General features: G+C 43.7%; 1 protein-coding gene across 1 annotated transcript; it reads right to left on the bottom strand.

Annotated features, from left to right (window-relative positions):
- Nucleotides 1–650: 650 nt before the first annotated feature.
- Nucleotides 651–4,042, bottom strand: LOC110730421 (protein FAR-RED IMPAIRED RESPONSE 1-like). Its single transcript, XM_021910226.1, has 7 exons — nt 3,890–4,042; nt 3,718–3,730; nt 3,561–3,592; nt 3,431–3,470; nt 2,267–3,346; nt 1,285–1,946; nt 651–791 (listed from the first exon to the last, which is right to left on the bottom strand). The coding sequence occupies exons 1-7, from the start codon at nt 4,040–4,042 to the stop codon at nt 651–653; spliced, it is 2,121 nt and encodes a 706-aa protein (XP_021765918.1).
- Between the last annotated feature and the right edge of the window lie 8,619 nt (nt 4,043–12,661).

Genomic DNA, 12,661 nt, shown 5'->3' with positions numbered 1-12,661 from the left:
CTAATAGTTACTGTGAAAGAGGAATTTGTCACATGAAATAAAATAAAGGGGCGTACACAACAAATTAAGGAACAATACTTAACGAGACAATATATATCATAAGTGGTTTGATATGTACACAAAAATACCAACACAATCTAACATTTAAAATGTTGGGCAACCAATAGGACATTTTCCTGTTTACATAAATGTTTTCTTTACAAAAAATATTCCTAGGTACTCGTTCAATTCACCTGTCCATCAATTCACCTGTCCTAAGAGTCAAAAGTAATCAATTAGTTTGTTAGTTCATCATTTACGCTTCCAAAAAGGGCGAACATCACATATTTAGTTCACCGTATTCACAACTGCTACGACCTACTGCATAGTGCCCGGGTTAAATGTGGAAGGGGGTGGTTACGTTTGAGATTGTTGGTTACCATGTTGGGAAAACTGTAGTTGAGTAGCAGCTTTTTGATAACAACCTTGGGTAGACGTTGGCGTTGGGGGTTTTGGAACAATTGTTCTGAACATAGGCCTCCCACCAGCTACGGAACAAGTTGAGGACCGAGGGGTGGGAGGGGAGTTGGGAATTGCTGCCCCTACATTACCTGCATTCATAAACCTATATTGGGTGTAGAAATAAGGAAAAAATTGGGCCGATACGGGGCTTAACGATCAGTCTCAGACCCTGCAATATGACCTGCACCAATCTGGCCTCCGGAAACACCAATGAAGTAGCCACTAGAACCATCACCATCAACCATCTGAATACCTCCTACAGATTGGGGGCTATATGGGAAGTAAAAACCCTGCCCCATGGACAACAAAAGTTCAAATTCATTTGACATGCAAGGTCGATTAACAGAAAAAATATAACAAAAATAAATGAAGAATAGGGAGAATAGGCACTTGGTTGTTGGACGGAGTGCTAAATTGTTGTTGTACAACTTTTTTTTGGCTAGTAGTCTTTCGAGTATTGTTACTCCTTCCACTCTTCTTCTTCTTCTCAATACAGGATGGGAATCGGACATCTGTTGTTCAATGAGGTGGCTTTTTCGGTATAGGAGGATCTTTGAGTATCTTCAAACAACTTCCTTGCCTCTGGGTGGATGGGGTAACGGGTGTTCCATTTTCACAGCAACCATTGTTCTCATCCTTTTTGTTAATCATGCCCACCATCTACTTTACTTGAATCTCAAGTAACTGAAGCGTATCAAGAAAAAGTTTGGTTGTTTCTTTGCGGAAGGACGACTTAGAGCAAACACAATTAATCTTAACCATCATCTTATCAAACCTACAAACCTCCTCTGTCTTACTTGGATCATGATAACCAACCTTGACACGGGTGTACGGCCTTATCACATCTTTCCTCCACCGCTTCAAGATGAACTTGTCTGGAATATCCAAGTGGTCATGCAACTCATAGACCTGAATTATGTGACGACAGATAATTCCGTGACAGTTGAAGTGCTTACATTCACAACAAGAATCCTTGGTTACAATGTCAAAAGTAACCACATATCTCCGCTTACGCTTAGACGATATCTCTTTATTTGAATTTTGGGGCTTGTACCAAATTCTGTCCTCAATTACATGCTCAAGCACCTGCTCAGAAACTTGTCTTCTCTCAATTTCACTAACATACATCATACGTGTACATTCATGCTGAACTTCTTTGAATTTTTCATCAGTGTAAATCTTTTGGAAGAGTAGCTCCGCAGGAAAGTCGGTGCACGCCTTCCTCACATATCTAGCATTGTTGTCATCAGTCTTGTTTTCTGTTGTTGCTCTAACCGAGAGGGCTTCTTCATACCGCTCCACGAATTCATGTAACAAGGTGTGCTTGCTCAAATATCCATCAAAAAATCTATGAACACTTTCTACCCTCTGAGTGGTTTTCATCCCTACCCAGAACAAATGTTTCACAAAAGCGGGAACCCACATAGCCCTTTCTTCAAACAACCCTAACATACACCATTGTAGCCTTACACCCAATCAGAAATAATCATAATGAGGGGTCATTGAACCAAGTAAATATTTACCAGGAAAAAAAAGAACACAAAATTATATAGTAGTCTATATTTCATCCTAAACCCAATCAATATAACACACCACCCAAAATCAATCACCACCAAAATCAACATTAAAAGGCAAGAGAAATAAATAAAACAGCTACAAGACAAAATTAAAGACAATCAGTTTAAGACCATACCTGCCAGCCACTCATCATCATCAGCTTCATACTTCTTAATTACCTCAGGCCACCGTTGTTCGAATTCCTAACAGTCAAGGCTGTTATAGACAGCTCGGTGCAGTCCCTCCTTCAACTCAGGGTAATAAACGCGCTTGCCTAACTTCTGAGAGAACTTGTTGAGAATGTGCCAAATACACCATCTATGCGTCGTACCCTTCATAACCGCCTTCAAAGCCTTCCTCATTGCCGGATCTTGGTCCGTTAGAATCCCAATAGGAGCTTTATCACCCATACATCTAAGCCAACTTGAAAATACCCATTCAAATGTCTCGGTAGTCTCACGACTAACAAGAGCACAACCAAGTAGAATGGTCTGCCCATGGTGGTTGACACCAACAAAATTGTAGAAAGGAAGCTTATACTCGTTAGTCAAGTACCTAGAATAAAAACCAACGACGTCACCAAACTCCTCGTACGCCGCCCTACTCCTAGCATCAACCCATAGCACATCTTTCAACCGACCATCTTCATCAACTCGATATGTATGAAAGAATTTATCATTGTCCTTAACTATCCTCTTAAAGTAGTTAAACATAAATTTTGCATCCCCTTGTTCAAACACAAGTTTCTTCTGCTTCGCAACTTCAGCATGTAAATCCTTCTGCTCAAACGGCATATCCTCCAACCCATTCCTCTTCTTTGCCATACTTCTATATATATTAGCCACAGGAACCCCATCCTTACGTTCAATAAACAACTGCCGCACAAGATGAGGATTATCCACCAAAAATTTCTTCCTAAACCTACTAATGTTCTTTGATTTTCCAGGAGTAGGATTATGCCCAACATGTGTCAAATGGGCCTGATCAATAACCCATTTCCCAGACTTATTGACCTTGGCATATAGAAACACAATGCAATCACATTTCTTCGACTTGCGTTTAGGACACAAGTCTTCATCTTCACTGATCTGAGCATTAGACACCAACCTCGGTTCAGGCTTTTTCCTCTTCCGCACAGTCTTACCAAAAAATTCACGAGTCCACCTACAATTACGCTTCATACCTTTTCCAGACTTAGCCCCACTAGCCCTCACAACACCAAACCCCTGCTGCTGGACATAATTACGAAAATACTCATCAACCTCCAACATAGAACCAAACACCATTCCTACAACATGAGGCATGAGAGGTACATCCAACTCCAATTCCACAGGCTCTTCTATCTCAACACTAACTTAAACATTGCTCTTACCTTTCTTTGGAGTCCTAAAAGACTCCTCCCCAACAACAACCTACATTACACAATTCATACACCAACCATCAATCTCACCTCAATTTACCAATTTATACCAACAATTTATACATTTTTAACAACAATTTACCAATTTTCTAAACAACAATAATTCACAACCTTCTACAAAACAGTCATCAACATACAATATACTATGCAAAAAATTCAAAAAACTAAGTTAAATAGGATTGAGAATCATATACATATACGAAGAATCACCCTATGTCAACACCAAATTTCTCTCTTACTTCCACTATCTATCTGAAAATGACAAATATATCACATACAACAATCAACCCACAATTTTAAACACCCTATTTACATAATTTCAATAATTTAAAAGGCAAATATTTAATTTTCAACCATTACTCCTACGAATTACAAAACCCTAATTTAAAACAAAAATCACAAATTCCTTACCTGATTTAACAAGGCCTCCAACGCCGCAGCACCACCATCACCCACGTCCTCATCAATAACTACGGCCCCGTCAACGGCTTTGGCATCAAGGCTGACTCTATACTCACCACCATGGTACTTTTCAAGGTCCTTAGTTTTTTCCAAATACTCCATCATCCATGTGCTACCTCATCCAATTCATTAAATTGTAGCGAAGACTACACCAAAAAATGTGGCAGGTTCCCCAAAATTGAGGAACCTTGCCTTGTTTCCAAACTAAGGGACGAAGTCAATTTGAACAAAAGAACGAACACAGAACAAATTTTGGTGGGGATGAATGGAATGTTCCAGTCAGACCAAAAAGAAAGATATGTAAAGTGGGGTTACTCAACATATTTTTTTAATCCATCAAATGGTCCCACACCGTTACAAGTTTTACTATATAATTACATTTTCCCTCCAAATTGCAAACCTGTTACAATAATAGTTGCTATTTATTTACAGCAATGCCATGTTATATATATTTATATACATAACTAACCTCCTTTAGTACTTCTTCTAGTCATCAATATGTGTAATGTAATTTTATTGGGTGATGTAATTATTTCTTATAATGTTATTGGTTAAAAATAAATCACATGGATATCTAATGTGGTTCTTGGTTTTCATTGGTTGTTTAATAAATCACATGGATTACTTTCTCTCTCTTCTTTTTTTTTTTTTTTTTTATGTGATTGGGTTTTAGTTTCCATGTACTTCCTTAATTTCTCCTTAACTTCTGTGATTTTTTTTATCAAAAGTGGTAATCAAATGGGGACAGAGGGAGTAGATTTTTTAAAAGAAAAAAAATTTAAAAATCACCCACAACCCACCAGCCGGTGCCCGTTCCTTCTCGTGGCTCCGGCCACTCAGCCCCTAACAACAACTCCTGCATCGGCATCGCGACCGATCCCCTCCCCTGAACCACTAATCCCCTCCCTCCCTCTCTCATGCGGCTTCCCCCTACCCTCAAAAACCCCTTTCTCGTCCTAGTCCTAGCCCCTTCCTCGTCCCCTGTCCCTTTATAGGCCACGCTGACCTCCTTGTCCCCCATTCTGAATGTGTCGTCCTACCCCCGACGTTGATTCTGGCCGCATTGACCTCCTAACCGGTGTCATGGGGTCAGATTTGGTGGGTTTTTAATTTTTTGAAAGGGATTTTGGGGTGGCTTGGTTGGGGGTGGCTTGGTTGGGGCTGGTTTGGTGGTAGTGGTTCCTGACTTTCAGGGTCTGGTTTCGGGTTTGGTGTGGTGGCGATGGTTCATGGGTTGGTTATGGTCTATTTTGGTGGCAGTGGTGGTTCTGGGATTTGGGTTTGGGTGGTGGTGTTGGCTAAAACTTAGATGGTGGTGGTTTTTTTGTTATTTGATTTAACTTTTTTTTTTTATATTTTTGGGAAATTCTCTCGGGTAATCACAAACTTTTATAATTTCTCAGTGGTAAATGCTATGAAATAACAAAAAAAACCAAGAAAAAGGGGGAAAAATAAGTAACAACAATTTCAAATCAACAAAATAAAATAAACCTATATCAACAATTCGCAAGATACATGAAATAGGGGCTCTTAAATCAAAGCTAACACAAAGTAAAGTTAGGATTAAGGTGTAACCACAAAGATTACAAGTAGCAATCACAAAGAAAGAAAATAAAAACAAAGATTATGGGTAGAGAGTGTTTCGGGGTTTTTTGTCCCTCGGGAGAGTTACAACACTAAGACTGGATCCAGCAAGGGGCGCCTATACCTGCAAAGCAAAAGGTCCGTCGGATGGTCGGTGGTCCACCTCCGAAGATTAAGTTAGTAAAGTATTCGGAGTAAAACGTGCGGAAATAAAGTTATCTTCTCGGATTCCAAGCTCGGGTAAAGTGTTGTCTGTTTCCGGAGAACGACAGCTCTGTATTGAATGTGTATGTCACGTCCCTCATAAATGAGCGAACTGTCCCTATTTATAGGGTCTTTTGGGAAAGTGTTCCCTCCCTAGGGTCTGGTGACCTAGGGATTAGGGCACGCCGCAAAATGACGCCTCAAGGTTTGGGCCCATGAAGGTCGCCATTTCAGAGGTGATATCCGAGTGACACGTGTCACTGATCCTAAAAGGCCATTTGGGAGTCTCTTAGGGTGACTCGTTCCGCCCTTCTAATGGTCCACTATGGATCATCAAACATCCATAATTAAGGGGATATTTGCCTACCACGTGTCACCATCTTGGAAGGTCCGAGGTGACGCTTCTTCCAGTGACACGTGGCAGGCTCCGATTAGGCCACTTGGTCGGGCATAAAAATATCCAAATCATTTTCCCCTCACAAGGGTCACGTGCATCGCACATGACGCCTGTGACAGGTGTCGACCTTTGATTGGTCGAGTCATTACTTTTTACTGTTGGGAGAATTTAAGGTTTTAACCTCAAGGTTTTCACCCCCCTATAAATAGAAAGGTTTGACTTCCTCTTGGATTCACATTTACGTGAATCTTCAAAGGAATCTTGAATCTTCTGAATTTCAAAGACTTTGACCTTCCAGGGCATCCGGCAGCCGACCCTCTTAGTTCGCTTGCTTCAACAACCGCCCAAGACCGACAACTCTCGTTACCTTCTTCTAAGGTAACCGCCTGATCTCTTTTTACTTTTTTTTTTTGCATTTTTCTTTATCAAAATGGTTTCTCAAACGCACCCGGAACGGCCTAGGTTAGCGATCAACCGGTCACCGGGGACGGCTGAATCTAGAACTAGGAGTGCCGAATGCTCGTTCGAGAACTTTGCTTTAAGTACATCTCCAAATCCGACAGTGTCTGTGCCTCTGCAGGACACGATGGCCAGAACAAAGCAAACAACAAGGAGATATAGGGCGGATGGTTTCTTTTTCCATTCGGACAGTGAGACTTTCAATTTCGATGGCTCCATTAGGGTGCCTGTTTATGAGTTTTGTGGAGACCCGCCTAGCACCGTCTGCACTCCAAATTACTCATTTTTGGAGGAGTGCAACAAGGAATTTAAGAACCCCGGGCCGAGTGGATCGGTGCCGGATGATGAGCTGGGGGAGGACACTACTGGCAAAGTCGGCAGTCCCCTAGATCAAAAGATGGCTGTTTATGGTGACCAGTGCTTTAGATGCTATGAGGCAGCCATCTAGGTAGGACTTCGCTTTCCTCTCCATCCGGCCGTGGAGAAGATCGTGGACGGATACCAACTAGGTATATGGCGACTAGCCCCCAATTCTTGGGTAAATATCTTGGGCTACGTTGCCGCCTGCGAAATTATAGGCGGATCCCAACTTCAAGGCGTTTGCTCACATGCACTATCTGAGTAGGATGCCCAATCCAAGTGGGGTCGGCTGGTTTACTTTGACAAGCCACACCCGGTACATGATGACGCTGGGGAAAGAGAACAAGTGGAAAGACTAGCGAACCAAGTTTTACATAGTCTTTTCCCCAAACACTTAAAGGAACAGGCGGTACAACCGCTGAACTCAGTATCCTCGCCTATTGGCTGGGAAAAAGGCTCTTCCGTCTGTTAATAGGTGGGCCCAAGAGGAAATTTTCGAACGTGGCCTCTTTTTTGTGGCCGTCCAAACAAACAAAGAAACGGGGGTAAAGGAGGTCACCCCCCAAAGCTATATTCCCCGATTCGAGTGGGTCTCGGACGGGACGTACTTGGCCGCCTGCGGGCTTAGTACTGAGATGCCGAGAGGTAGCTAGCCGCATGATATTATTAAATTTTCTTGCTTTTGATTATTTGTTTCTTTGCTAACTCTTGGTTTCTTGTTGTAGATAAGGCAATGGCAAAGCTCCCTGCCTACAAGAGACCAGTCCTCTTAGCTGCCTTCTACCGCTCAAACCTAAAGCAGGCTGATGAGCAGCCTCCAGGCGGCACTCCTAAGGTAACGGGCTTGCAAGGTTTTAGCTTAAAGAGATGTGGAACATTTTATGTTGCTGACTCACTCTTAGAATTCTTTTCAGAGTGTTTCATCAAAGCCTCCCCCCTCTTCTCAATCGGATACCAAGCTGCGAAAGCAATCGACTAGTGACGTTTCCTAGAGTTAGAGGAAGCACGTCGCCACAAAGCCTGTTAAGAAAGGGACAGGCGCCTCCTCCCCCACCAAGACTCCTTTAAAGTCGAACGCTCAACAACGAGTGTCGAAGAGTGGCAAACATCCACTCACCACTGCTGGCGGCACAGCAGGCGGTAGCGAAGCTGCCGGGGGAGAAGGAGGTAGGCCATCCGACCATTCGAACATGCACTTTATACAAGGTCATTCTATTCAGTCTTGATTTAGTTGTATCTGTTTGATACATGCCCCAGCGAGGCCAACAGTCCTCCAAATGGCCAGACGGATGTTTAGGGCGCTTGATCCTGAGGACAAGGCAGCCGTCAGGGGGGTCGGCACTCTTGACCTAGACAACATTTTAGAGCTTCTTTGCGAGGTACAATTTCCCTCAACTTTTCTAATTTACATATTTTTGTCGAATGGTTACTGACAAGTTTCTTTGGTTTGGACGCCTGTAGGCTATGCTGCGCGTGAGTGGTCTCAAAGGGCCCCTTAATGAGAAGACCGAGGAGGTAAAGGTAGCGAATTCTCGGGCCGCCTCTACTCTTGACAAAGCTTAGTTTGAGATTGCTCAAAATGAGATTCTGATACTTGATATGTTGTATTCCTAGGCGTTTTCCAACATACAAGTTCAGCAGAACTTCGACGCAACCAAGCAGCGAGTGAAAGAGCTCCAAGATTAGGTCAAGGGCCTTAACGAGAAGCTGGGTAACCTCAAGGAGGCAGAGTCCAAAGCGGCTAGCCTGGACGCGACGATCAAGAGACTTAGAGGACGGCTGAGCAACCAGGAGAACCAACTCCGGACCAAGTATAGGTCCTTGATGGAGGAGGAGAAACAAGCCCTGATCAAACAAATGATAGACAATATTGAGGTCATCATGCGTGCGGCCTGGGCGGCTGCTCGGCCGTCTATCGATTATAAAACCTGGAAGGTCAAGTTATCGATTATAAAACCTGGAAGGTCCAGTTTGATAAGGAAAATGACGAGTTTAATGTCCGTCTCCTTTAGGAGGCTCAGGAGGCGGCCGAGAAGGAGGCGACTGCCAAGAATGCCTCTGAGGAGTCCAGCTCGTCTGGCGGCTCGTCGTCTGGGGACGAGGAGGAGGATGATCAGGAGGAGGATGCGGAAACCAAAGAGCATGCGCTGGAGGACAAGGCGGATGCCGATGCTGAGAAGCTCCCCTGATCATTAAGCTTTATGTCTGTTTTTTCTACGGCCTAATGGCCAGTTACTCTGCTTTTCCGGCCTATGTGCCGAGTAAAAAATGTATCTTTACCGACCAAGAGGTCGGGTAATTCAACAATTCTCCTAGCTTAGCTAGTAAACACTTTTCAGTCGTCAACTTTGACGGCTGTTAATTTTTATGAAGCATCTGGTCATTTGGTCGTTTTTTTTATTTATATTGGTGTTTATGCTTTAAAAATTTTCAAAGCTTCCAATTTTTATGCATAGAATTTTAGCTAACTATTTTAGCCTGTATAGTATGCAAATGTTCTTGCCCCTGGACGGATGTTGATTGGTTTCGGTTGATGGAGTGATTGACTTAGAAATTATTGATACTTAAAAGAGTATGCATGATTTCTAAGTCAATCAATCACTATGGTGATTGCCCCAAACCAAGCGACAGACGACCATGCACAACAGTCGATCCTTTAATTTCATCTGGCCATAAGCCTCGTTAAAATAAGATGCTAAGTTTTAGCTTAGCTTATTTGTTAAGGAAAAATATTCCGCCTGGTTTGCCCTAGAGCAAAGCACAAGCGTATCTGGCCCGAGGCCTCTCTTTTGTATAAATAGTCTGCTAAGTATTTTAGCTCGCTATCTTAATAATAAAAAGGCCCACCTGTCCTGCCTTATAGCAGAAGCAGGCGCATTCGGCCATAAGCCTCGGGTACGTAGAAAGCTAATTTTTTAGAGTTAGCTTTTTGATTGAAAAAGAATTTTCCGCCTGTCTTGCCCCAGAGCAAAAACAGGCGCATCCTGCCTTATGCCTTGATAGCCTCTAATCATGAAACCGTGACCACTTTCCAATTTGTACTGTAACAATTTGAAAAACTCTCGGCCTTTTAGATTTCACTTTCGATTTATTCAAACAACTGCGGATGCTTCCTTAGCATTCGGTAGGGCCATTTTATGTATTAGTAGAGAAATGTGCCACCCAAATGGGAGATGCTTCTCCTCGACGAATTCGCCCAAATGGACGTCATCGGTAATCTGACTCATGTAGGAGCAGACGCTCATACTCATGTTGGAGCAGACTGTGGTCGTCGACCTCTATCGTTTTATTGATATCTGGCCATTGGCCTCTGTAAAAATGGTAAATAGCCGTTAAGTGTTGGACTTAACTTAAAAATAAATTCGTAGGGTCCATTGCTTTGGTGGAGTCGGCTCCTTCAGACGGATTGGGGCGTGTGCTGTTGGGACAGACGCTTTACAAATAGGGTGGCCGTGTGCACATTATACAGGCGACGCTAGAAAAAATTTAGCAAAAAGACAAGTTTGGGAAATGAAGGCATATTCTCATTAATCAAAATTTTGAGACATTTACAAAAATTCTTAGAAGTAGTACTTTTTTTAGTTGTCTACATTCCAAGTTCTAGGCAACCGCCTACCGTCTGGTTTTTCTAGTCGGTAGGTGGCGTCTCTTACTTCATCATAGATTCGGTAGGGGCCTTCCCAATTTGGGGTTAGCTTTCCCTGCTCATTCGCCCTACGGACTGCCTCCATTTTCCGTAGCACAAAGTCGCCCACTTTGAGAGGACGCTTGTGTAAACTTTGGTGTCGTTTGTGGGGAGAGTACCTCTAAGATGGCTTCACAAGAACCTGTACTGAATCCTGAGACCAATCAGCCTCCGGAAGACATAGCGGTCCAGACGGACCATGACTTAGCCTGCTAAATAAAAGACGGTCAGGGACCGCCAGCCGACTCCTCATCCTGCCCCCAAGGAGAAGGCTCGGCCCCAATTTGACCTCTCTAGACTCCGTTTCCCAGAAATGGGTGCTTGGAAAGCCATTCGGCACGTACAGCCGGATGGTAGCAATAAAACATTCTCTGATGCTCGACATTACATTGAGCAGAAGAGAACCCAGCTATCAGAGTCGGCTTCTACTTCGACCTACCATGATAGCTTTCGGAATACCTCAGTGAGGTATTCCCAATCCGTAAATGAGACCCCAGCAAGCAGCCCTGGGGTTTAGTCTGGCCTTCATGTAATACAGTCGGCCCATTACATGGCTCCGCCATTATACCAGTCGCTTGCTTTACCTTACATTCAGCTTTTTTTCTTTGGAGGCCAGACGACATACGGTTATCAGCCGATGGATTGGCAGCTTAGGCTGCAACACCTTGGAGATCAACCCTCTGCTTCCTCTAGGGAAATAACCGAAGACGAACAGCTGGCCAAGGTTAAAAATGTGTTGGTTGGAACCTATGATTGGACTTCCAGCCATGAAGACCACTTGCTAGCATACACCCACCTCATGTATTTACAAGGGTTGGATGATGGCAAATGGTGTCGCTGTTTTCCAGCGACCCTAAAGGGCATAGGCCAAAAAAGGTTCGGCAATCTGCCGGCTAGTTGCATTAATAGCTTCAAGACGCTTAGGTTCTTGTTTTCTTCAAACTTCTCTATGAATATCCCTGCCAAAAAGACAAGCCTCGATTTGGGCAATGTACAACAGGGAAATAGAGAAGGCCTGCGTTCCTATGTCAGGCGGTTTAATCTGGTACGAATCCAAATTCATGGGGTGTCTGATGAGGTCGCGTTAATAGACTTCTTCAAGGGTCTGAAGGACGGGTCTACTTTCAAGTACGAACTCGTCTGCAAACAAATTTTCACTCTTCAAGGAGCATTACGAGAGGCGGAAGCCTATATACAGGCGACCGAACTCTGCTCCTCCAGCAAGCAGTCAGACTCTAACATTTGGCGCCGTCTGTGGTGGTCATATGACCACGTGGACGTGGGTTCGATCCCCATAGACAGCGCCAAATATTTCAGGTTTTTTTTTTCCCTCAGGAGAGTTACAACACTAAGACTGGATCCAGCAACGGGCGCCCGTACCTGCAAAGAAAACGGTTTACTAATTGGTCAGTGGTCTGCCTTCGAAGATTAAGTTAGTAAAGTATTCGGAGTAAAACGTGCGGAAATAAAGTTAGCTGCTCTGATTCCAAGCTCGGGTAAAGTGTTGTCTGTTTTCGGAGAACGACAGCTCTGTAATAAATGTGTATGTCACGTCCCTCATAAATGAGGGAACTGTCCCTATTTATAGGGTCTTTTGGGAAAGTGTGCCCTCCCTAGGGTCTGGTGACCTAAGGATTAGGGCACCCCGCAAAACGGCGCCTTAAGGTTTGGGCCCTTGAACGCTGCCATTTCAGAGGTGATATCTGAGTGACTCGTGTCACTAATCTTAAAAGGCCATTTGGGCGTCTCATAAAGTGACACGTGTCGCCCTCCTAATGGTTCATTTTGGATAATCAAACATCCCAAATCAAGGGGATATTTGCCTACCATGTCACCATCTTGGAAGGTCCGAGGTGGCGCTTCTTCTAGCGACACGTGGCAGGCTCCGATTAGGCCACTTGGCCGGGCATAAAATTACCCAAATCATTTGCCCCTCACAGGGGTCATGTGCATCGCACATGATGCCTGTGATAGGTGTCGGCCTTTGATTGGCCGAGTCATTCTTTTTTACTGTTGGGAGAATTTAGGGTTT

The sequence above is a fragment of the Chenopodium quinoa genome, unplaced genomic scaffold (assembly GCF_001683475.1).
Source record: "Chenopodium quinoa cultivar QQ74 unplaced genomic scaffold, ASM168347v1, whole genome shotgun sequence".
In the NCBI taxonomy this organism is placed as follows: Eukaryota; Viridiplantae; Streptophyta; class Magnoliopsida; order Caryophyllales; family Amaranthaceae; genus Chenopodium; species Chenopodium quinoa.
This window is presented reverse-complemented; position numbering and strand designations above follow the sequence as displayed.